Raw genomic sequence first — 25,299 nt, 5'->3', positions numbered from 1 at the left:
ATGCACTCACCCAGCATCTTCACCTTTGCTGGCCAACTGCTGGGACCCTCCCTGGCCTTGCTCTTCCAAGGTCTCAGCTCAAACCTCAAGTGATCTTTATTTTGTTTTACTTCTTTTGCTTTTTATTTGAAAATTATTCATCATAGTTAAAAAAAAAGAACACACCCATTCCCAGATCAAGCTATTAGTATTTTGCTCCACTTGCTGTTACCACTGTTTTGTAAGAACATGTCTTTCTAAGTCATTTGGGAATAAGTTGCATACATCATGGCCCTTTATCCTAAATAGATCAGTGTGAATTTATTTATGTATACCGTGGATTAAACTCAGGGGCACTTTACCTCTGAGACACATTCACAGCCCTTTTCTTGTATTTAATTTAGAGACAGGGTCTCACTGAATTGCTAAGTGCCTCGCTAAATTGCTGAGGCTGGCTTTGAACCTGCAATCCTTCTGCCTCAGCCTCCCAGCAGCGGGGATTACAGGCGTGCACCACCGTCTCTGGAGTCGGTGTGAATTTTAAAATAAGAATATTCTCCTACAGAAACAGAGAATTGCCATTGATTTCAGTTAACGTTGATTCAATCCTTTCACCTAATCCTGAACAGACTCAACGTCTTGTGTCACTTTCTGCTCCTCCGCTGGGTCCAGTCTAGGCTCAGGCATTGCATGTTGTTGATTCCACGGGAAGCCTCCCGCGGTTTACCCCCCTGGCACTAACAGTTTTGAAAAACGCAGTTCCAAACCATTTTGGTAGAATGTTCACATTCCGGCTTTGCCTGCAATTTCCTCCCAGGAAGACCCAAGTTTTGCGTTCCCCCCGGCCCGAAGGAGGAGGCGGTGTCCTTCTCAGGACATCGCATCCAGGGACACAGGATGTCCACCTGCTCTTCAAGAGTGATGTTCGCATGTATCACCTGCCAACAGGTTGCCGCATTTCTCCACTGCAACTAATCGGCCGCCCCCAGTGACTTTCCGACCTTGAAAACACCCTTCTCCACGCCCCCTCCTGCGGTTCCCGGGGCCACTCCCGCAACTGTCCACGCGCCTCCAGCCTCGGCGGGCCGCCCCGGCGCCCAGGGCCAGGCCGCGCAGGGCCTGCGCTCAGCTCGCCGGGCGCGTCAACCAACCGACCGAAACGCCTTCCCGCGAAGTCCCGAGCGCGGGGAGAGCCCCGGCGCGAGTGACGTCAGCGCACGGAAGAGCGGGCGCGGCGGCGCAGGGCCCTCGACGCGGCCCCCCGTCTTGGCGGCAGGAACCGGGGGTCCCCAAGCCGCTCCGGTTCGGCCCCGAGCGCGGGCAGGGCCCCTCGCACCTGCCGGGTGGAGTTCGCCTCCAGCCCGGGCCTCCGCTGCGCACGGCGGGACCGACCCCGCCCGCCGCGAGCGCCAGAGGATGCGGGGACGCAGCGCGGACGGAGCCGCAGCGCCCGCTGCCAGCCCGCGCAACCCGCGCACCTACTACGCGCCGCCCCGCCCCGGGTCCGCCCTCCAAGGCCGCGACCAATGAGCACGCGGCCCCGCATCCGGGGATCCCGGCGCGACCGCCGCCTCCCGCGCACACACGGCCATGGCGGAGGTGAGTGAGCGGGCCGGGGGAGCCGGCCCCCCGCCCGCGCCCCGCGACCCCGCCTCCGGGTGGGCCTGCGGAGCCCGGGGACGAAGCTGCTCTTCGGGGCCTCCGGGGCCGGTCGGGACGCTCGCCCGCGCGGGGCGGGGGGCGCGGGTTTTCGGCGGCCGCCCCCGGCCCGGCGCCCCCCCGCGTTGCCACATCGCGGGCCGCGGCGCGCATGCGCGGGCGCAGGGGGCGCGGCGGGCGGGGGCGAGCTCCCCCGGCGCGCGCCAACTTTGCGGAGCGCCGGGGCGGTGGCGGCCGGCGGGACCGCGCGGCTCCACTGCGGCTCCACGGGCGGCCGGATGGGCTGCTGGACTGACCGCAGGGCTGAGCTGGCCGGCCGCTCCCTCGTGGAGTTACTTCTCGGAAGACCGTGGGCCGGCTCTTCGACTTGAGGACTCGCGGGCTTTGGGGCCATGATGTTCGATCAGACTCACCTGGCACTGCCCAGGACAACGTGTAGCTCCACGTCGGAATCCATTGGGAACGGAAACTTTGGTGTTTGTCGCTTGCTTGGCTTAGGGATGGTGGACAGGGCAGTGCAGACTTGCTCTCACCGCTTAGGTACAGCGGGGACGGAGAGAGGTGGTGTGTGTAAGGTGCATCCCCTGCTAGGACTGCATAAATGGGACTCCCGGCGCATTGCTGCTCTGTGCCCAGTGCCCTATCGGGCTCTGTTCTTGCAGAAGTTAAAAAGAATCCACAAACCTAAGGACTGACCCTGTGTCAGGCGTTGGAGCTCCTGAGCCCTGGAGAGGAGAAGGCACCCACCCCAAGAGGCCCAGCAGGCCCGGGAGCTAGGGCTGGAAATCTGGCCCCAGTGTTAATGTTGTGGCTCATCGTGGAGGGCGGGACTGGCCATTCTCTCCCATTTGCAGCCTTCTCAGGGCAGCAACAGGGTCTGAGTTTGTGCTAGAGAGCCAGTAGGTGTCTGGGTGCCTGACTGGACCTCAACAACCTGTTCCTGCTTGCGTTGTGTGTCCGCATCCAGAGGGTCCTTAGAGACTTAGTTCTCCTTCCTCAGGGGATGTTCAGGGAAGCTGAGTACTCATGGGAATGGTGGCTGGCCTCAGGAGCTGCAGAAAGAAACCAGGTCTCCTGATGTCCCTTCCCTCCTGGGTGCTGGGTGGCATTTGCCAGCTTACATGGCCTAGAAGGTAACTGTGTGTCTTGCGTGGCCCAGGTCAGACTCCAGCCAGCCTCTTCTGATAAGCTGCTCAGTTTGGGCTGTTGCCTCTGCCTTCTCCTATGACGAGGTCCTGAAGTACTTACAGCAGCCCCTTGCCCTGTGGTGGTGGTGTACAGCTTGGGGTGGAGCCCTGTTGAGTTCTGAGGCTTCCCACTGTGCTAGGCCATAGGGTTCCAATGGTGAGTAGAACAGATGGGACCCATCTAGAATCTGGTCAGAGGCGCTGGTCAATGAAGGACTAAACACATGTAGATGCTGAGATTGTGGGACCCCGACCAGCCTCTGTCCTATAGGCCTTGTCTGGCCCTGGAGCCTGCCTTGCAGAAGGGCTTATTCTCAGTTTTCTCATCTCTAGAGTGGTAAGTCAGTGGTTGACCTCCCAAGCTGAGAAGGCTCATGAGGTTTTTGGCCCTGTGAATTGCAGGAAGTTGAACTTTATGAAATGGCTAGTGTTCAGCTGTTTTTAATCCATAAAAGCAGCCATTTGTAACCTAGTAGTGCTTGGTCAGTGTTAGCCACTTGATCATTGTATTTTTGTCTCAGAATAATCACCAGCACCCCGGTGAAAAACAGGAACATTCCATCCTGTTCTTGTTGTACTAGATTAATCTTTTTAACCTAAGTGTGCCAGCTTTCACTCCTGTGCAGACCCTCTGTGGCTACTCCTTGCCCTTAGCATCTCCTCACTGTGACCAGCTTCCGGTGGTGTGGTCCCTGAAGACCTCTGCAGCCCCTGGCTCTTTTTGTTTCTGGTGTACTCTGTGGACTGTGGGGCTGCCTGGAGCTGTTCTGCCTCCTTGCCCCTGTGGGGGAGGACCTCAGAGCTGTCCTGTCTTCATTTCTGTGCCCTCACTTTTCTCTCTGTGTCATATGAGTTCACCAACTTGTTAGGTGTGCACTGACTAGACTGGCAACTCCATGTGGGTGGAGACAGACAGAACCTGTTCCTCAGGTAGGCCCAGAGCAAATGCTCAAATGGAGGAGTGATGCCAGGGCTGTTCAGGGGACACTGGGTGCCTGGGCTGGGCGTGGGTGGTGGGGTCAGGGAGAACTCCAGGATGCTGTTGTCACCCTGTGCTGTGTAATGGGCTACCTCGGGAGTTAGCTCTGGAACAGGACAGCGCTCACTCTATTCTCATGTCCTCTCAGGGCTGACTCAGGCAGGTAGTTCTCACACGGCCCTTATCCGGTGCACAGTGCTGGTTGGGTCTGGAGTTTGCTAGGGGCTTCCTCACTTGTGCCTGGTTGCTGGCTCTTCGTGTGGTTTGGGCTTGAAGCATGGTGGCTGTGTTCCAGGAGTGGCTGTTCCTAAGGAGATCAGGTGGAAACGAGCTGCATCCTGTGACCCAGGCCTGACCAGACTGGGGAGAGTGCCTCCATGTGGTCACACAGGCACAGAGTGTGTGAGTGGGAGTGTGGATCTGTTGCAGTGAGCAGGAATGGGGTGCTGCTCTGGGAGAAGGACTGTCCTGTGCTCGGTGAGAAGTTGGGAGTCTCCATGTGGGCCAGCTTGCTTCCTCCTCTGCCCGCAGAAGACCTGCAGGGGACCCCATGTGTGACCCCTCCTTTGCCTCTGTGTACTGTACTGTTCATCATCCTCTCTTTCCCTGTTCTTCTCTTCCTTTCCTCTCTACAGACCAGAGGACTGGACTTTTGTTGGCCTTTGACACTGTGGGGGATGTCCAGTGTGTTCTGAGTAAATGGAAGTAGCACCTGGAATCTGCCATTGTGTGGGATTGCACCCACATGGCACCAGAAGTGGGTGGGGGAGGAAGGCCAGCCATGACCCGTAATCCCTGGTGAGTCTTGAGGAACTCGGACCCCCTTGGAGATGCACGTAGGGTCTGAGGCTGGTGACCCTGTGGGGAGCCAGCTGCTCACTGCCTCCCTGTGGTCCATTCTTGTGCTGGTCCTGTCTGTTGATCTCTGCTTTTATGCCTGAACCCCCTGTTAGATGGCAAGTCAGACAGGGCCAAGTCCTCCTCAGATCCTGCTGGGGACCCCAGACCATCATCCCTGAGGCCAAATTTACTCTCATTCTTTCTGGACACTGAGCCTGTGGGGGGCTGTTGTTAACCTGTCATCCAAACGGTGGCCTTGTTAGATGTTCCCCCACCTCTTGTAGGCCTATTGGCTGTAAGAATAGAAAGCTAGTCCTTGGCAGAGGTGGGAAGGGTACCCAGGAGACTCCTTTCCCCACCACCCCAGGCAGTCCTGGAGAGGGTTGAGGACAGCTCCTGGAGCTCTGGGAGCTCTCCTCATGCTTCGCCATGCATGTGGCTGTGCAAGGTTGCCACAGGCTGGTGTCCCTGTGTGTCCAGGAGGGAGGTGCAGCCACCTTGCCTCACCAGGGCCGCTAGATTAATCTTTTTAACCTAAGCGCACCAGCTTAGGTTGAGCTTAGGTTAAGGTACTCTGCAACCCATGGCCGCCTTCTGAACCCCACGGTGCTTCTTCCCTGTGCCCTGCTCATGGCCCTCTGCCACCACAGGTAGACTACAGCTGGCTGGTCCCCTCTCTCCCCACCAGTCCCTCAGGTGCTCCTAGACCTCAGTCAAGGGAACACACCTCTGCACTTGGGACCTTGCAGTCCTGTTGCCAAGTCTCTGCAGTTTTTTTTTTTTTTTTTTTTTTTTTTTGCGGTGCTGGGGATCAGAACCCAGGGCCTTGTGCTTGCGAAGCAAGCACTCTACCGACTGAGCTATCTCCCCAGCCCATCTCTGCAGTTTTGATGGCACCCTGTACCTTCCAGCTCTCCCTCACAGCTTTGCTAAACATCAGGTACACCATCTTTATGTTCCCAAGTGGAGGGACATGGCCGACATGGGCTTCTGAGCACAAGGCCTGAACGGAGTTTGTACTGCACTTGCTTGCTGTATGAGTTTGGGTGAGCGACCCTGAACTCCTGAGCTTTGGTTTCCTGGTTTCTCTTACGGAGAGAATGAGTGCGCTTCCTGTGAGGGTTTCTTGAGCACCCAGTGACGAAAGAGTTCCTTCCCAATCTTTTAAGCTTCGTTTTATTAAACGTGATGATTATTTTTGTTTGGCAGCATCTTTACTGAGATACAGTCCGTCTGCCTCTCAGTGGACCCATTTTATTGTGTAGAATCTTGTGGGTTTTCGTATTTTCAGAGTTGTGTGTGTGCCAACAGACAGTTGTAGACCATCTTTTATCATCTTAGAAGCCCTGTGCCTGAGGGTCCACACCCTGTTTGTGGACTCCCCTGTCCTGGAGCCTCCCGTCACTGGGTCGTACGCTGTGTCCTGTGTGTCTGGCTCTCACTGAGCATGAGGTCCTCAGGTCCATCCACGTTACAGCTGTCACCTCGCTCATGCCCTGGCTGAGGCCACTCCAGGCTGGTTTGTATTTCTGTTGGTCAACTGATGGACATTGAGGTTATTTCCATGTTGTGACTGTGAGTCGTGACCCTGCTGTGACTATTCACATCCGGGCTTCAGTTGAATGTTTCCCAGCACTAGTCCTTTCCAGCAGTTGTGGTCATCGATCTTTCTGATCTAAACTGTGACTGAGAAGGGTCACTGGAATGTGATGTTTCTCCATGTTGAGGGATGCTGAGTGTCTTTCCATGGGCTTGTTGGCCATTCATAGATCTTCACTGGAGAAATGTGTTTCTATCCTGTGTCCTTTTTTAAGTTGAGTTGTTTGCCTTTTGTTACTGAGTCATAGCAGTTCTTTTACACATGCGAGTCCTTTGCCAGGTATACAATTGGCAGGTATTTTCTTCCATTCTGTGAGTTTTTTCACTTTATAGATAATGAAGTACAAAGTTTTTGTTTCGTTATTTTTGGTCTGGGGGTTGAACCCAGGGGTGTTTACCCACTGAGCCAAATCCCCAGCCCTTTATATGTATTTCTTTATATATATTATATATTATATGTGTGTGTGTGTCTGTGTACGTGTGTGTGTGTGTGTATATATATATATATATATATATAGTGCTGGGAATTAACCCAGCACCTTGGGCATGCAAAGCGAGCTATATCCCCAGCCCTGTATTTTTTTATTTTGAGACAGGGTCTCACTGAGTTGCTTAGAGCCTTGCTACGTTGCTGAGGCTGGCTTTGAACTTGCGATCCTCCTTCCTCAGCCTCCTGAGCCACTAGGATTACAGGTGTGCACCACTGTGCCCAGCTTTGCTTTGTTCTTAAGGAGTATTTCTTACACGTCTTTTGATGCTATTGTAAATGGAATTGTCTTAATGTTTTGAACTGTCCATTGCTAGTATATTGAAATATAGTGAGTATTTACATATTGATCTCATATCCTACAACTTTGCTGAGATCATTTATTAGTTTAAATAGCTTTTAATTTGGATTTTATAGGTACAAGATCATGTCGGCAGCAAAAGGAAGTATAGTTTAGCTCTTTCCTTACTTGTTCCTTTTATTTCCTTTTCTTGCATGGATGGGAACCCCTGGGGAGGTGCTGAGTATGAGTGGTGGAGCTCCCCTCAGGTGTGGCGTGGAGGGTGAGCTCCTCTGACCGCTGAGTTCGGCTGTGGTTGTGGGCTTCCTGGGTTCCCTCATTAGGTCGAGAGGGTTCCTTTGAGCCTAGTTTCACACACCAGATTTACATACTGTGAAATCTGCCCAATGTGTAGACTCAATGAGTTTTCAGCAAGCACCTTTCTTTAGTTCCAGACCATTCCATTGTCCCCCGAAACAACCCTGTTCCATCCCTCCCCAGCCTCTGGCATGCATGAGTCCATATCCAGTCTCTGGACTCTCCTGTCACTGGGTCACACGCTGTGGCTTCTTGTCTTGTTCTCGCTGAATGTGAGGTCCTCAGACCTGTGCACGCTGCAGCTTGGTTGGGACTGTGGGGTTGGTGGGGGGCGGTTTTGCCACGTGGCGAGGCTGCCTGTGTGAGTGCTCGAGCTCGAGCCCTGGAGTGGGCTGAGTGGGTTCGTGCTGCTGCTTCCACGCTCGGTGCCTCTCCCCAGCCTCTGGGGGCGGAGAGGAAGCCATCTGAGGGGAGCTTGGAGCTGGGCGCTGGGCTCGTGGAGCTGACCCTGCCTCTTTCTCCCTGCAGGCCTCCTCGCTGGGGAGGCAGAGTCCTCACGTGGCCTCCTGCCTCGCTCACAGCCTGTGTCCCAGGGAGCCCGGCTTGCAGACGGCAGGTACTGTCCTCCTGCCCAGGTCCAGCAGGGCCTCTGGCTGCAAAATGCAAAATCCTCTGGTAGCTCCTAGCCTTCGCTGGGTCAGGTGGAGTTGTGTGGCAGAGTGCTTGCGACCCCCTCTTCTCAGGCATGGCCAGCCTGACCTTGCGTGGACTAGAGTGCAGGTCTGCACCAGGGCTGATGGTGGGGTCTGCTTGCTGTGGTCTTGGAGAGGTGTCTAGCCGAGGGAGAGCCAGCCGAAGGGCTGGACAGGAGTCACCCCGGGTACTTGTACCTCCTCAGTGGGGATAAACGTCTCGGGTCCTCTCCTGCTGGCCTCTGCTCTGGCCCTATGTGGAGGCATCACTGCAGGAGGGGAGAGCCCATGCGATTGAACTCTTGCTGCAGGCCAGGCATAAGCCATCGCTTCAGCTCTGAATAAGTCTCTGCCTAGCCCCGCAGGAGCAGCTGTGTCCCTGTCTCCCATTCACACTTCCTCTAAGGACTAGCCATGGAGGCATGGGGCGCGGGCTGCTCTAGGCTCCCTCACCTGGACCAGATGCCACTCCACAGGCAGCTGTCTGACCAGTTGTGCTGACTCTGTGACTGTCCTCCAGAAGGCCCCTGCCCTGAGCTCTTGGGCCCCCAGACCCCTATCCTGGGTTAACTGAGCCCTGGCTGTTTTATCCCATGTCTGTATTTTGAATCTGACTTGCTGAAAATCACTGCAGAGGTGGCAGTGGACCACCCTGGTCCTTTAGGAAAACTCGTGGGCCCCAACCTGTGGGCCCTTCCTACAGTGCTGCTTCTTGATGTGGCGACAGCCTAGCCCCATCCTGCAGTGAGCTGCATAGCACCACCTCAGGTTTCAGGAGCCAGGACCTTGCTGTGTCTATACTGTGCAGGGGGCCAGACTTGACCCTGGCTCCTGGCCCTTCTGCTCCTTCCACCCTAACCTCACTGGTGCCTGTCTCTTCTCAGGTCATGCACCCTCCCCCAGGCCCTCAGGGGTGCCTCTGTGGTTCAGGAGGACCAAGCAGTCCCCAGAAAGAACACATACCCCAGATCGTTGGACTCTGTGTGTGTGTGGGTTTTTTTGCCAATATGCTCCTTGGTCTGCACCCCAGTGGTCCTTGGGCTCTCTTGAGTTCCCAGTGGGAGCTTGCCCTGCTGGGTGTCCTCTGTGTGTATCAGAATGTGCACATGGATGCACACTGAGGACCCCATCCCTGGGATGGCAGGGCCACTGCTGCCTTCCCTACCTTGGGTGTCCTCAGCTACCTTGTGGTGGTTAGAGACAGGCACTGGGAGATGCTCACCTGGGCTGGGGTCTCCTCCACAGTGGTGTCCATGGGCTCTGCAGACCATCAGTTCAACCTCGCAGAGATCCTGTCACAGAACTACAGCCTCCAGGAGGAGTGCACAGAGGCCCTGCGGTGCCCTGAGAAACCCGAGGAGGAGCTGGACAGAGACTTCATCTCCCAGGTATGTGGCTGACTGCCTTCCAGGGCATACTTGAAGTTTCTGCTCTTGGCTTCTCTGTGGAAAAGCATATGTCACACCTGTTTGCAGAGTACCAGCCTGACCCTGCCCTTGTGGGTGGGGCTCTAGGCCAGGATGGCAGCTGGACATGAATGCACCATGTGCAGACCTGCTGGTCTCAGCCTCTCTGTGCTCCTGAGAATCAGGGAGGGACTGGGGAGCTTGCCTTTTACTGTATTGGCAATCAACACTGAGGTGTTTTACAAATATTCGTTTACTAGTTCATGAAAATAATAGTACTGGGTTATGGCTCAGTGATAGAGCACTTGCCTAGCATGCCTGGGGCCCTTTGGGTTCAATCCCTGCACCAAAAAAAAAAAAAAAGTGCCAAATATGTGTTGATGGAAATAACGTTTTTGTGAAGATGACCAAATATTACTCCTTTTTAAAAAAACGTGTTTCAGGTGGACACAGTACCTTTTTTTTAATCTTTGTGTGGTGCTGAGACGAACCCAGAGCCTCAGGAGAGCTGAGTGAGTGTGCTACCGCTGAGCCAGAGCCCAGCCCGTAAAACAAAAGAAACCGCGAAGGAGGGGACACTACACTTTCCAGATCTTCAAGTGCAGAAGCAGGCGTGAGCGTCCACTGCTGCTTCAGCCTCAGAGGCAGGCACCTGCCCTCTGTGATCTTCCTGAGTGAGGTGTGATCAAGCTTCACAGCCCTGTTGCTAGACGAGGGAGATGCATGGACGCTGCTCATTGCTGCCCTGTGCTACCCCAGTGGTAGTCTAGTTCTCTGTGGAACTGGTGCCACCAAGTCTGACCACACTTGGGACTCCACTCCTGGTCCTGGTGGAGGCCACATGGACTTGTCAGTTCTGCATGGGGAGGCATTGGCTGGGGCGTTGGTCCCCTACTCCTGGACCCTACAGTTTGCTAGACCTTGGTCTGTGAGGGCTGCTGAAGCGAGGCTCTCAGCTGGGTGGTTGGACAGCAGGCGTTTGTTTTCTCACAGTGGGTCAAGGCCAGCAGTCTGGGTTTCTGATGAGGCTCCTGGCTTGCAGACTCCTTCTGCCTTCCCAGGGACCAGCGTTTCTGCTACCTAAGGAGGATGCTCATCCTGTTGGGTTAAGGCTGCACCCTGTGGTACTTCTGTGAAGGCCTCATCTCTAGAGGCAGCCCAGGCAGGGGAGTTCATGTGGTTAAATCCAGGTTTTCTGAAATGACAGCATTTTGCTTGAAAGCTCTAGTCTGGCGGTGGCAGCAAGTGCTGTTTGCTGTTTCCCTGACCTCCTAGCCCCTGGGTTTGTGTTGGAGGTGCCGAGTGTCTGCTAGCTTTTCTTCCAGACAGAACTGGACAGTGGGCTCCTCCTGTGTGCTTGAGTGGCTACCTTCCTTTCTTAAACTGCAGGCGCTCTGTGTCCTCCCGTGTCCCATGCAGCACAGCACAATGTCTGCTCAGGGTGACAACTGGTGAGGTCACTGACTTCATCCTGAGTGTTCACCGTGGTGGCCCCTGTGCTGTGCTGGTCCTGCGCCTGAGGGCTCTGCAGCACTGGCCTGTGTGTCAGTGCAGTGGAGGCTGCAGGCGTCCAGGGAAGCTGGGTCTTGGCTTGCCTACCAGCCTCTGTCACCTCATTGGGAGCCCAATGGCCATACCCAGGTGTTGCTCCCAGGGCAGGGCTTGGAGGGGCTGTGGTCCTCGGTGAGGCCCTGAGGCCTTGGGATGCAGGGCAGGAGTTGGGGTGCAGGGAGGGAGGCAGGTGCTGACAGTTTGAGAGCAAGAAGGGGTTTCCAGGGGACTGGGTCCTGATGCTGAGGCATAAGGGTCAGAACAGAGAGTTGAGAGAGGGTCACATGAGGGCACTAAAATGGTGGTTCCAGAATAGCCAGGAGGGAAGAGGTAACCTGTGTCCCATCCTGATTTCTGTTGCAGTCACACCTGGAGAATCTAGACAGTCACTGTACACAGTGACTGGGCACCTCTCAGCTGCTTGTGTGGCTGAAGTTGCTGTCGGGGTGAAGTGTCCCTTTGGCGACTTAGTCCACTGAGGTGCTGTTTGAATTGAATTGCTTTTCCCAAGTGTCACGAGTTGTGGCAGACTATAGCTGTCAAGCTGGCCTTGCCTTCCTGGAGTTGGCCCCACACAGGCTGTGGAGGGGATAGTGCTGGGCAGTGTGGTGTGCACAGAGGCTGTCCTGGCTTTCCCTGTTCTGGACTGGTGGCCTCTAAGCTCAGGTGTCTGTGCCTGACCTGGGCTGTAGAGCAGCCCCTGAGGCCTGGCAGGGCAACACCGCCACCTGGGGACTTGCTGAGGGTGGACCTGGTGGTGGAGCCTGAGGAGACTCAGGCAGAAAGAGGAGACCAGAGCCCCCTGGGCAGTCCTCCTGACAGGGCCTGTCCCCTCCCATGCAGAGCAGTGACATGCCCCTGGACGAGCTGCTGGCACTCTATGGCTACGAGGCGTCAGATCCCATCTCAGAGCGGGAGAGCAAGGGTGGCGACTCGGCCCCCAACCTCCCAGACATGACTCTGGACAAGGTGAGTGAGGATCCCTCCCAGAACTGGCCCCAGCAAAGCGGGGGACTCACATATGGCCCCTGGCTGCCTGCATGTGGAAAGTCGGCAGAGGAGGCCCACGCCCACAAGGGAGACACGGTCAGCAGACCTGAGGCCAGGCGAGGGCTGCTGTCCACCTGTGCCCATCTGCCCAGGCTTAGGGTGGCTCTGGACTGACTGATTGGCATTCTAGGTTGTGTGGATGGAGTGGGCAGAGGAGACGCCATCTCGGCGAAACAAAGGGGGCAGCAGGCTGTGGCTCCCAGAGGGCGGGGTCTCTGCCAGGGAAGTTGAGAACCAGCTGAAGTGAGAGGGCCAGGAGCCCAGCGCCAGAGTGGGAGCTTGCCTGTGGCCTGGTGCTGTGGCACGGGCAGCAGCAGCAGCGATACCTTCAGTGCTGCGTCGAGGTGGTGAAACAAACCAGACACGTTGACTGCTTTGCTTTCTTGTTAAAAGGAGCAGATAGCGAAGGACTTGCTTTCAGGAGAAGAGGAGGAGACGCAGTCCTCAGCTGACGACCTCGCCCCCTCTGTCACTGCTCACGAGGCCTCGGTCCTCTTCCCCAACCAGAGTGGGTGTAGGTGTTCTTGTGCCTCCCTCCACCAGCCTGGCCTGACCCGATGCTGGGGACGCAGGCCATGGGCACTGGGTGGGGTGGGCAGAGCTCCAGGGGGATGTGGCGTCCCCTGGGGTGGGAAGGCACCGGGTGCACTGGGGTCCTGAGAGCTCTTTTGCCCTGGCCTGTGAGCCCTCAGGGTGATTGTGGCTTAAACCCGGAGGGGAGTGTTAGTTGCTTTAGCGGATCCAGAGATAGCGTTCCTAGACTGTCCCTGGCTGTCCTCTCCCCCAGGACCTGCTTGCTTCTATGCTGGCTCTTCATGGCAACAGAAAGGTCCCCTCTTCATAGGTGGTACTTGGTCCTATGCTCAAGTGGTGGGTCACAGTGAAGGATGGGCATTGTTAAAAGAAGGGTGTCCAGGCTGCAGCCAGAGAGCAGGGTTGGGCCCACACCTAGTGCTGCAGGTGCATCTCACACTTCTCTTTCCTAAAGCTCGTTTCCTGTCTGGTGAAGGCAAAGAGCCGGGTTCCTCTGCCTCCTCTGACACTGAAGAGGATGCTCTTCCTGCCAACAAATGTAAGAAGGTATGTAGCTGGCAGTTCCCAACCCTGTTGTCCACAGCCAGGAACAGCTGAGCCCTTGGGTCTGTGCCCTGTGTCCCAGGGGGAATGGCTCACACAGCTCCCAAGAGGTGGTCTGGACTAGCTGCAGGGTCTTGGACGTGGGACTGTGCTCTGCACCTGCCCTGGCCCCAGCACGCTGCCTGGGGCCTGCTGGGCCGTATATCAGGATGCTCTGGTTTTCCCACCCATACCAGGCCTCTTTTCCCTGCCCTGAGAGCAGAGCTGGTATCTGCTGGGAGATTGCACAGGTGGGTTGGGGCAGCAGCCTGCAGCCTGGTGTCCAGGCAGGGCTGTGGCAACTGGCCTCCTAACTGACCGGATGCTGGCTAGGCTCCTGACCCTGACTTTACCTCTGCAGGAAATCATGGTGGGACCTCAGTTCCAGGCCGATCTTAGCAGTCTGCACCTGAGCCGACACGGAGAAAAGAGTGAGTAGCCAGGGGCAGCTGAGGCTTCAGGGCTGGGCTTGCTGGACTTAGTGTGTGGAGACCAGAGCGCATCTGGGCGGTGCTGCTGTCTTGGGCTGCACTTCCTCCTGTGCAGACCTGACCCCCCACCTTCTCCCAGCCCTCCCTTCTCTGAGCCCAGACTCCCCTCTCCCTCCTTCTGCAGCCAGACCTTCCGTGTGTCCCTCTGCCCTGCTTTTTCCTCTCCAGGTGCTTGCTGGTCTCTGTCCTGAAGCCCTCTTGTTCCTCCAACCTGGCCACCTGCATGCTGGCTCGTACCTTTTCCTCTTGCCCTGGAGCCTTGCAGGGCCTGGGCTGTCCTACTGGGGAATCGTTTCCCCTGTGACTCAGCAGTGGAGGGTGGGGTGGGGGGCAGACCAGTGGTACTGATCGTGGAGGGGCCTGTCTCGGGTGCCTGGGGTATGCCTACCTAAGCAGGGCCAGAGGTAACCAGGGATGCTGCCCCAGAAGGGGCCCTTTGTGCCCCTTGGGTGCGCCTTCCAGGGGCTCGAACCTTGGTGTGGACCTTGGTGTGGACTCCAGCTGAACCTGCTCTAGTCCTGCTTGCCCTAGGAGTGTGCCCTCCACTGCTGGCTTTGTGGCTGCTTCACACCTTGGCAGGGACACTGTCTTGCTGCTGGTGCCTCCTGTGGAGTAGACGGATGTCTCGCTGTGGCTTTGAGGCTCGTGCTGGCGCGCAGCATGCACTGGCCACTTGGACGTTCTCAGGCGTGGTGTGTGCTCAAGGTGACCCACCTGTAGCCCAGTACTCTCTCTGAGGAGGCCACTGTCCGGGGTTGGTGTGTGCACTGCTGTGTTGCCTGTGGGCCTTGGCTGACGCCTTTGGATTTAATGAGGCACCTCTCGTCAGTGTGCGTTTTTGGCAGTGTGTCTGAGTGGTCAGCCAAGGTCCTGGGGACCCTTTCTCTGGAGGTTTTCCTGCTGGCATGTGAGATTGTGCTGGCTGAGCTGCTGCTGGTGAGGGCTGTTCAGGTGTTCTGTGCCTGGAAGGCACATTTTTTTCCCCTCTGGGGCGGGGCCCCTGTGACCATCAGGCTCTGTTCTGGCATGGCTGCCGAGGTTTTAGGGTTGGCTGGTCAGTTGCCTCGAGAAGCTGCCAGGACTTTGAGGTTCGTGCTGAGCTTGAGCTTAGTTGGGAGAGTTGCTGGGTCAGCAGTGGTGGCAGGTCCACCTGTGGATCTGGTTCGCTGGCCTTCTGGGCCTCCAGGTTTGACAGTGCTGTGTGTTTTTTAGGGTGGAGTTCTCCCTGTCTTTTGTCACATGGTCTTACTGGTGCCATCACAAAGGTATTTCAAACTTGGTACTTGCTGCTGGATTCTTGCTGGTAGAACTGCAGTTTGTTATTCTGACTGCGTACGTATTCAGTTTAGAACTTCGTAGATCCACTTGTTTCTTTAGATCTGCTTGTTTCTTCCTGCCTTGGTATGCCATTTGCTGAAGATAGCGTGGCCTCTTTCTTTCTAGTCTGTCTTGTCTTCCCTTGACCTGTGTCCTTGTTAGTGCAGGTCAGGGTGGGAGAGGAGCAGAGGGCTCCATGTTCCTGTGGGCAGGCGTGAGTCCCCACGCCAGCCTGTCCTTGTGTGGTCAGTCCTCCTTGTTATCTGCTCCTGGAAATGTGTGCACACTTCACTGAGCTCTGAGCTCTTGTGGTCTGGATGTGTGCGCCCCGAGGCAAGTCTGCCACCTGCTTTGCTTTCCTGTGGCCAGCAGGTGTCTTCTGCCGGGTGCGCTGTGCTGTGCTGTGCTCATCACAGGCTTGTGCCTTGGGTTGGCAGCAGCCCCTCAGCGTCATGTCCCTGAGTACAGGAGTGCTGTGCCGGACCTCAGAGGCAAGGACCCTGTGCTGGGCCGGCCTCCTGCAGCTGGGGCTACAGGGTGTGAAAGAATCAGGAAACAACTGGGAACCTGCTGATGGGCTGGCTGACCGCACAGGTTCCTGACCCTGTGTAGTGGGCAGTGGTGGAGGAGCTGCTGGTACAGAGTCTGCAGTGGCTCTGTGGCCCATGGTGCCTGCCGTTCTCTGCCTGGCAGGCTGCTGTGTGCTGAGCACCTGTGTTCCTGAGTGGGGCTGTTCTCCCTCCTGTGTCTAGAAGGATACCTCTCTCCAGCGTCCAGGAGAGTTTGTATTTGGTTGCATTTTTACCCCTTTAAATGTTTGCAAGAATACTTCAGTGGAGCTCCCTGGACCTGGGGTTTGGGTCTGCTTTGTTTTTTGGAAGGTTGTTAATAATAACTTCAATTGATGGAGCCATGGGGGTCTGTTGGAGCTCCCATTGGTGAGCCATGCTGCAGGTGGTGGGCTCTGGTGGCAACCTCCTGCTCTCCTGCTGGAAGTGTCACAGGTCTCTAGAGACACCCCGGGGTTTCTGACATGGCATTTGGGTCTTCTGCTTTTTCTTCTGCTAGGTTGGTCTTGTTTGGGTTCATCAACTGTTATACTCTATAGAGAGTTCACTTCAGGCTTCTTGGCTTCCCTCTACTGTCTGATTTCCCTGTAATTTTTACTTTTATCTTTATTTTCTTCCATTTTATTTCAATTCAGTTTGTTGTTCTCTAGTTTCCGTTGTGACTTCTTACTGCCACAGAGGTGTTCTGTTTAAGTTCCAAACATGGAGAATTTTATGCTGACCTTCATTGGTGTCCATCTATCCTTCACTCAGAGAATAGATAGTGTCATTTTTGTCCTCTGGAGCTGGTTGAGTGTGTCCACGAGCCAGACTTGGACTGCTGTAGAAACGCTTTTGTGTGTGTCTCTCAGGTCAGGCTGCCAGCTCTGGTGCACGCCAGCTGTGTGTCTCTCAGGTCAGGCTGCCAGCTCTGGTGCACGCCAGCTGTGTGTGTCTGAGGTCAGGGTGCCAGCTCTGGTGCACGCCAGCTGTGTGTGTCTGAGGTCAGGCTGCCAGCTCTGGTGCACGCCAGCTGTGTGTGTCTCAGGTCAGGGTGCCAGCTCTGGTGCATGCCAGCTGTGTGTCTCAGCCTGTTTGGACCTTATTTTCATCTGTTGAGGCGTTTGCGTTTCAGTGTAGTTGTGAGTCCACCTGTGTGTTCAGTTAGTGTGAGGATTTCTCATTTCCATATGAAACGGTGAGTTTTGGGGTCCTGTCTTCCTGCTTGCTTTTGTTCTTTCTTGGTTTCTTTTGATTTTCAAAGACCCATGTGTTTGTCCTTGTGTTTCCAGTGTGGAGTCTTGTCTGTGATGAACTTTGACTTCCCTCCTGAGGTCGTGCGGCCAGGTCTTCACAGCGTCACTCGTGTCCTGCTGCCCCTGCCCCTGCCCCTGCCCCCTGCAGCTTCACCAGTGGCAGTCTGTGTGGTGGGGCCAGCCCGATGTGCAGCAGAGGTGCTCCTCCTAGGCCAGGCCGGTGCCGATGCTGGTGGCGCTTGTCCTGCTTTGTTGAGCTGGAAGTGCTGGTCCAGCTCTTTTCCTGAACGACTCCTCCGTCCACCTGTAAGCAGGTCCACCGCCTCCTGGCTGGCATCTGAGGGCCAGGGTCTTGCTACTGCCTCTGCTGTCTGTGCCTCCTTCCCTGCTGTGAGCGAGCGCCGGGCCTGGCCTTGTCCATGGTTTTGTATTGGTGAGCCTTCCCGCTGGTGCCCTTCCCAGGCCAGCTCTTCAGTTGGGTGTCTGCACCCAAGACATGGACCGCTGGAGAGCTGACCCTGCAGACTGTTTTTTCTCAGTAGACTTCGCTGTGAGTTCTGAGCTGACACTTTCTGCTTTCAGAAGCCCTGTCTTGTGCTGGTCCAGGCTGCTGTGGGAACACTCACTGGGCTTGTACTGCAGTTTGGGTTTCCAGTCCTGGAATTCCCTCTGCAGAGCTTCTGCTCTCTGCCTGGGTCCCAGCCAGCCTTCCCTCCTGTCCTCCTCTGCCTGGGCACCTCTCTGGGCTCTCAGTCCTGGTGTGCTGACTTCACACTAACCTGGTGGTTGCTGGTGCCTTATCTTCCTCTTCTCACATTTCCTGTTGGCCACGTTCCAGGCCGTGTATGATACTGTCTTCTGCAAAGATGGTCCTGTTCTCCTCTCAGGGACCCCCTGGGTCCAGGTAGGGCCCGAGTGTGGGCTGCAGAAGGACTGCCATCGAGGGCATCTGCACGGCCTGTCAGTACTGGGCGTGGCCTTGCTGGGTGTGAGCAGTGCTCTCCTGGCCTGTCCTGCAGAGCGGCTTTCCGCGTGCGCTCTGTGATCTGCCAGTGCACTGTGGCTGTGTTGGTCTGGTGCTTGGTCTCTGCAAGCCCAGGACTGCTGACGGGTGCAGGCGTGGCTCGTCCCAGCCCTGCCTGAGCTCTCCCTGTCCTGAAACCGGTTGCTGCTTTTCCACTGCCTCTGTAGTGTGCTTGCCACTCACCCGTCATTGTGGCAGGACTGACCCGAGGCCCTCCTGGTCTGGGCTGTCGTGGCCAGTGTGCCTGTGCCTGGCTCGAGAGCTCCTTGGCTTCTTCTGCTACCACCTCTGGTGGCACTGCCTGTCACTCAAGCCAGTTGTGTCACACATTCCTGTGGGCCTGCCCAGAGTGCTGCAGACTCCTCTGGGAAGTTTCCTCCGAGCTCCTGACTGGGCCAAGTATCCACTGGCTTCTTACCACCACCTGGGCCCGATGGCTTCAGACCTCAAGCTAGCTCTGGACCTGTTTGTTAATTTGAGTTGCAGAGGCTCAGAGATGGTGGGCCCAGACCACAAGACTTGGAGGAGGTGCCGAGACGGCCGCCTCAGCTCTCCTAGTATAGCCAGTGACTTGACCCATGCCCTCTTCTCCCTGCAGTTCATGAGAACGAAGACCAGCTGCTCTGGGACCCCAGTATCCTCCCTGAGAGGGAGGTAGAGGAGTTCCTGTACCGGGCAGCAAAGCGCAGGTGGCAGGAGGTGGCCGGCTCTCATCTCCCTCAGGGAGAGACTGTGACAGACAGCGAGCAGGTGGGGCTGCCGCGTCAGGCAGGGCCGCAGTCCCAGGCGGTCAGGCCTGGGGCCGTATGGGTGGGCGGAAACACCAACCCAAGGTGGGCCTCTGTGGGCGTGAGTTCACATGGGGGCCACTCGTCAGGAGGACACTCCAGGTGGCGGTGCTGATGCGCCCTGCTGCTTCTGGGCACAGTTGTCCTGTGCCGCTCTCGGGCGTGGCATGGACACCCCTGATGTCATTCCTGGGCGATGGCGCGATGTCCCTGCTGTTGGGTCCAGGTGGACAGGTGTGGAGGGTGAACGGTGCCTCTCCCCCAGGCGCTGTATGAGCTGGTGAAGTGTAATTTCAACGTGGAGGAAGCCCTGCGGAGGTTGAGGTTCAATGTGAAGGTGGTCCGAGGTGAGCCCTGGCCCAGCCCCAGCCCTCCTCTGCTGGTCTCTGCTGCCCACTGTGGCCCCTTGACTGTCCCATGCTATTTGCAGATGGACTCTGTGCCTGGAGTGAGGAGGAGTGCCGGAACTTTGAGCACGGCTTCCGTGTGCACGGGAAGAACTTCCATCTGATACAGGCCAACAAGGTGCGCGCCTCCCGACCCCAGGGAGAAGGCAGGGCTCCTGCAGCCCACTGGCCGCCTCTGCTGACACTGCAAGGCCCTTTCCTGTCCCCAAAAGCTGAAGGCTCCAGTGTGGGAGCAAATCTACTGAAAGGTGGACCTCAAGGCCAGCAGTGGGCATCGCTGGAGGCTCTGACCCCATCCTTGCCCATGCCTTGACCCCGAGGGTCTCCTGACTCTCAGCCAGGGATACCATCCTCCTGCCTTTCCATGGCTGACCTCCACTGTGGGACTCCCAGTGTCCCATAGCAGTGCCACCGACTGCCTTCTTGGCAGAGTCTTGGCCTGGCTGGCAGTTCTCCTGAGCCTCTCCCGTTATCCCCCTTGGTTTTCTGATCCTTTCAGGGCTGATAGACTTGGCCCCTGTCCAACTTTGTAGCCATGGAGATGCTTACGTGGGGCCTTGGTATCTCCTCTGAGGGGTGGTGCAGGAGGCCACGTCCTGCCGACTGTACAGTCTGGGGTCTTGCTCTAGTGACTCTTCCCAGTGCCGGGCTGGAAGCAGTGCTGCCCCTCCTGGCCATGCCTTAGCGTCCAGGGCCAGGAGTGTGGCTCTGTGACCACACGCCTCTTCGTGTGTTGTCTGGGCTGTGGCAGGGAACAGTGGCCCATGGAATGCCTCCTGCCTGGCCCTCGAGTGCATGCAGTGCCTACCGCCTGGCCTTCCTGGCATGGGGGTCTCTGGGTTCTGCCTAGGTACAGCCTCAGTGCCTTGTGCTGATTAGCAGTAGGCTTGGGTGGGGTCTTCCCCACTAGCGGTCTGCCCTGGGCTTGCAGCAGAACGCACCTCCCAGAGGAGCACACTGGGAGGCAGGGCCCCTGTCCATCCTGTCAGGCAGCTGTGCGTCCCTGACTCTGGGCTCCTGCGGTGTTTGAGGCCATCCCCTTGCCCCAGGTGTTAGCATGGGACTTGTGCACTCTCCCTTGGCTCAGGTGCCATACTCTGCTTGTGGCTGCACCTGCTGACTGCATGGGACCCACAGGGAGGAACCAGTCGACCAGAGGGATGCCAACCATCCCTGGCACTTGCCTCTCGGGTGCGGAGGCAGGTGCTGGGTGGGGGCTCAGGGTGATTTTGGTGTTGGTGCCACAGAGAGAACGAAGGGTCCCAGGTCAGGAGGTGGGGGCCTCTGCTGGGGCCTCAGCAGTGGCGGCTGTCGGCCCAGATGGAGGACTTTGGGGCCCTCAGGGCCTGGGCCCTGGGCTCTTGCTGTGTCCCAGTGGCTCCGGGGATCTGAGGCTGGGCAGTGGGGCCGAGGACGCCTTTCTGTCCGTCTCCAGGTGCGCACACGGTCGGTGGGCGAGTGTGTGGAGTACTATTACCTGTGGAAGAAGTCGGAGCGCTATGACTACTTTGCTCAGCAGACGCGGCTGGGCCGGAGGAAGTACGTCCCGGCTGGAACCACGTGCGTGCAACATCCGCTCGGCGAGGCGGGGTGCCCGTGCAGCCTGGGGGGCGTGGAGGGCCCCGGTCCTGCTCGCCTCCCCGCGCCTCACAGCACTGCTCTGCACAGGGACACGGACCAGGACCTGGAAGGCAGTGAGCCCGATGGCCCTACTCGTCCCTGCCCTGAGCAGAACGCCCTGGTGGGGGTGCGCACAGGTGAGAGAGCAGGTGGCCGCCGGTCAGGGATTGTGGGACAGTGGAACGTCCTCCCGCTCCTGTGTGCGTCGGTTGCTGCAGTGGGCAGGGTGTGTCCAGGTACCTGAGGACTCCCTGAGGCCATGCTAAGAGGGGTATCCTCTGGGCATGGGTCGTGTCCGTCTCCTGGGCCTTCTGGAGAGTGGCTGGGTGGCCCCTGACAAGGCCCAGGGCTTGGCGTCACTGGAGGGGCCCACTCGTGCCTGGTGTGGGTGTGCAGCCCTCAGCGCCAGGCCACGTGCAGAGGACAGGAGTGGCTCTGAGCTCCAGTGTCCGGGCCCCGGGGCCTTCAGGGAGCCAACGCGGCTCCACGAGTTTCCCACACGCGGGTCTTGGCTCCCTGGGGCTGTGTTGGGGTGTTAGCTGAAACGGGATGTCTGCTCCCCACGGTGTCCGAGAGCGTGCAGCTCTGCCTGTGAGCCTGCCGTCTGCTGCAGCACCCTTGCTGCTGTGGTCTCCTGTGCTGTGCTGTGGAGAGTGGCTCGTGGCCACGTTTCCTCTCACACCTGCCAAGGCTGGGCCGTGGAGTCGGGTCCACCCACCGCAGTGTGGTAGGCGTCTTTGGCCCTTGGATGTGTGTTGCGGAGGGGCCAGGCAGGCGCCACAGCTGCAGCCTGGACACACATGAGACCCGAGAGAGGAGCGTCCTGTGACTCTTGGGCCCTGGAGGGGCTGTTGGGGTCTCCTAGCTGCGTTCTTTCTCCACAGAGCCGCTGAACATGGATGGCATGTCCAGGAGTCTTGGTGAGCCTGGAGTGGGCTCTGATGGCCTTCTGTCCTTGGAGCCAGGGCCCTGCCCGCTCCCGCAGCTGGATAAACCCCCCGCCGAGACCCTGCCCCAGCAGCCCCCAGCCCTGGCCGACCCAGCCGTGTACCCCTCTGCTGCAGCTGCTCCAGAGCCAGGCACCAGCCCAAGACTGGCTGTGGACTTCACACTGCCGGAGGAGCTGCCCCTCATCTCCAGCCCAGTGGGTCTGAGCGAGGACCCAGAGGAGCCTGCGGCCCCAGCGCAGGTGGCCTTGTCGGTCACCGAGTTTGGACTCATTGGCATCGGGGACGTGAATCCCTTTTTGGCTGGCCACTCAGCATGCCCGGCCCCCGGGCTGCACTCGGAGCCCCTGTCACAGTGAGTGCCACCTGCTCAGGCAGAGCCGGGCTGACCCCGCCAGAGGCTGGCGTCCCCAAGGGGGTTTGACAGCTTCCCTGGTCTTGTTCTCTGTTCTCTGCCACTGCTCTGACTCATTTTGACTTGGTAACACATCAGTGTGTTCAAACCTGACAGGTGCAGGTGGGGTTGGTGGGGCTCCCAGTGCACGCTGCCTGCGGGGTGTGGGGAGGAGCCTGGCTCTGGGGGTGAGGGAGCCACGTGGAGCCCCACGGTGCCGCTGATGGTCCTCATCTCTCCTGCAGCTGCAACGTGATGACCTGTTGATCCCTGCGGTGGGCGGGCTCTGCCCGCATGGGACTTGGGGCACCACCCGGCCTGCCTCGGTCTTCCTGAGCCCTCCCCAGCTTGGGCTGGGTTGTCACTTTCTCTGCTTCGGGACACGTTGGCACCAGGGTGAGGTGGCTGGGCCTTTGGCCCTCACCCCTCCACCCAGACTGGACCCTGGCCACCACTACCCAGCTCCAGACTGTGCTGCACCTTGGGATCCATCGGGCCTCTGGGCTCAGAGAGGGCCTGACCCTCGGGACTCAGGGCAGAGCTGGCCTCCTGGCCCCTTGTAGCCAGCAGAAGCAAGGGCAGACACCACTGCCCACGGGGAGGTGGGCAGGACACACCGCCCACACCAGCAGCAGCCTCCTCCTGGGCGCCTCCGCACCGTCTGGCTCTGTCCATTGCCTTGGGCAGGGCTGCAGGCTGCCCCGCTGGGTTCGTGCCAGCTCTGCTCAGTGCCGGATCTTGGGGTGCAGAGCCATATACCTCGCTGTCTGTCCGGCCTCCCTGCCCTTGGCCCCACCCACGTCTCCACTTCAGGAAAAGCCGCACTTTATGCCCACCCGCCTCCTGCCTTTTCACCCATCCTGACCCCGAGCGACTGGCGGGGTCCTCAGCAAGCCCTGGGGTGGGGAGGGTCTGAGGAGATAGGTGGCCCACGTGCCCTTGCTGCCCCTTCCCCTCAGCACCAAAGCCGGGTGTTCCCGAAGTGCTGCTGTCACCTGCAGAGGCCGGACTCCAGCGCACTCACCGCCTGCAGTTCTCTGTCGAGGCGTCCAGCAGGTGGCTGGGGACCCCTCTTCTTCCCAGCCTCCTTCCTCTATTTATGTTGGTGTTTACAAGTCAGAGTGGGTCCTCCGGCCAGCTCACCTGGAACCGTGCGGCAGGGTCTTGCGGGCTCTCTACAGCCGCACGTGGCCACCTCGCCCAGCAGGGACCACACTGTGCGGTGAAGCTGCCTTCGCCCTTCGCTGTTTTATTTATTAAATATGATTTGAATCCCAGGTGCCTTGTAGTGATGGGGCTGGGGACTGAGGCCATCATTCTCTTGGGGGACTTGTGTCCCACTCGAGGATCTGGGCCAACAGGTGACCATGACAATAAGGGGTGTGGCCAGGGGACATGGGGATTGCGGTGTGGTCCTCACGATGGAGATTGTGGCATGGTGCTGGGTGCATGCAGGGCTGGGGTCCTCAGGAAGTGGTCTGAGCTGCGCCCTGAAGGGTGTGTGTGCAGGCAGAGGCAGCAGGCGGAGAGGGCTCGGCTCCAGGGCAGGGTTAGGGTGGGGAGGGCGTTCCTTGCTCGTCCTGGGACCTGGCCTCCCTCTGTGGCCCCGTCTGCCACCAGTTTTCTTCTGTTCACCTTCAGTGGCAGGACTGGCCGGAGGGCAGGGACTGGTGGGGGCAGAAGTGGCAGCAAGGGCCAGGAGCTGGGCGTGAGTGGCATGCATGTCCCTGAGGGCAGGAGGCACCCAGGAGCTCCTCAGACGGAGGAACTCGAGGACCAAGGGTACAGTGGGCAGCCAGGGTTTGGGGCCAGAGCAGAGCCGTGCTTCAGGTGGTGGATTTTGCTGGCGTGGGGAAGGGTTGGTGCCAACCTGGGGTGCCACCTAGATGCTTCCTGTCCCTGCTGCTGGCGTCTGGGTTTCTGATTGCTCGCTAGGCATGTGTAGAAAATAACTGGGTGAGTGGAGTCTCCACTGGGGTGGACCGTGCCTCGGACCTGCTGGGAGGCCCCTCCTGTACTTGGGACTCACCTTGGGTTTCAGCTCTGAAGGAGGGATCAAACCATTCCTCTGCCTTCCCACCGGCGATTGGTGCCTGGGGATCAGCTCTATCTAGCATCCTGTCATTGGGAGGGCCTGTCCCTCTGCATTCCCAGGTCCCGTGCGGTTTTTCCAGGGTCTTCTCTCTCCAATGGCAAAGGCCTTTTGTGACTGCCGTGCTTCAGGCACTCTGTGAGTCTGCACTGGCCAGGGCTTCTTCAGCAGTGGCAAGTGGTCCAGAGCTGGTGGTGTTGGCTGGCTACCACCCCAGGGTCTTGACCTTGCTTGGCTGTCCAGACCTAACCACCCCATCCAGGAGGCTGTTCAGCTCTTGTTTTCCCAGTGACCCTTTCCTGGTTTGTAGTTCCTAGTGAGAGCTGGCAGGTGAAATGCAGGATGCCCAGTTCAGTTCTAAGTACAGATAAAGAAACATCTGATATAAGTATATCCCATATAATATTTGGGACATACTCATGCTAAAAAAGTGTTGCCCTGTTAGGATTTAGGTTTGCATTGGTGTACTATATTTTTATTTGCTCCAGCAGCCCCGTTCCTGGGCTGTTCCGGGAGGACATTGAGATGGGTGTGGAGCTTCTGTGCCTGGCACCTGGAAGGAATCCTCAGGTGTCTGGGAAGGTCAGTGCCTGTCTCCTGCAGAGGGTATCCCTGGTCCTGCCCTATAGGACCCAGCCCGAGCTGTCTCATGGGACTGCAGAGTCAGGACCCAGCCCTGTGCAGGGGAGAGTTGGAAACGAGGCCCATGGTGCATACTGGGAGCACCCCTGACACTGGAGGGGCTGGCATCTTGGGAGGCACAGTCTTGTCAGGCAGGTCAGCTGGGGCTGGGCCTTGGGCCCGTGGGTCCTGTGTTGTGCTTTGCTGACTTCTGCTACCCTGTTTGAGCTCGAGGCAGGGGTGGGCCCAGAGGATGTGGGGGGGCCTGCACCACCACGTTCTGTGCTTGGTCACAGGCAGGGAGATGCCACGCCATTGCTGGGGCACTCAGTGCTCGCTGTGCTCATGTCTTGTGTCTGGTGAGTGCTCAATCCAGTGGCCCTGTGGCCTCAGGCTCCAGGCCTCCAGGCCTCCACGCAGTGCCCACTGGCTCGTGCGCTCGTTGGTGAGCGCTGCCGAGCGTCTACTATGTTCGGCCCTGCCCTCCTGGTGCCGCCGTACGCAGGCACAGTCTGCGCGGTGTGCCAGGGTGCTTTCACTGGGACCCTGAAGTCACCTCCTCCCTGACTCGGGGGTGTGGTCCTGCATTAGGAGGTGCCCCAAGGGTGGTGGCGCTGTGCAGTTCTGGGACCCCAAGCACACCGGCACCAG

At 58.0% G+C, this 25,299-nt stretch overlaps 1 protein-coding gene across 13 annotated transcripts; it reads left to right on the top strand.

Annotated features, from left to right (window-relative positions):
- The first annotated feature begins 1,288 nt into the window (after window positions 1-1,288).
- On the top strand, window positions 1,289-23,212 carry Mier2 (MIER family member 2). Of its 13 annotated transcripts, none has more exons than XM_047538116.1 (14): window positions 1,291-1,578; window positions 7,857-7,944; window positions 9,266-9,408; window positions 11,821-11,946; window positions 12,421-12,541; window positions 13,016-13,107; window positions 13,505-13,574; window positions 18,378-18,529; window positions 18,833-18,914; window positions 18,998-19,092; window positions 20,410-20,534; window positions 20,643-20,731; window positions 21,479-21,896; window positions 22,181-23,212. In XM_047538116.1, exons 1-14 carry the CDS (start codon window positions 1,570-1,572, stop codon window positions 22,200-22,202), a joined length of 1,632 nt encoding a protein of 543 aa, XP_047394072.1. In that variant the 5' UTR covers window positions 1,291-1,569; the 3' UTR covers window positions 22,203-23,212. The 13 variants fall into 13 exon arrangements, with proteins under 13 accessions (XP_047394073.1, XP_047394072.1, XP_047394076.1 ...); XM_047538120.1 differs by lacking the exon at window positions 1,291-1,578 and adding an exon at window positions 1,849-2,112; XM_047538119.1 differs by lacking the exon at window positions 1,291-1,578 and adding an exon at window positions 2,073-2,178.
- The last annotated feature ends 2,087 nt before the right edge of the window (window positions 23,213-25,299 follow it).

This window comes from Sciurus carolinensis, unplaced genomic scaffold (genome assembly GCF_902686445.1).
Source record: "Sciurus carolinensis unplaced genomic scaffold, mSciCar1.2, whole genome shotgun sequence".
Classification (NCBI taxonomy): domain Eukaryota; kingdom Metazoa; phylum Chordata; class Mammalia; order Rodentia; family Sciuridae; genus Sciurus; species Sciurus carolinensis.
Note: the sequence above shows the minus strand (reverse complement) of the source record. Positions and strands in the feature narration are given on the sequence as shown.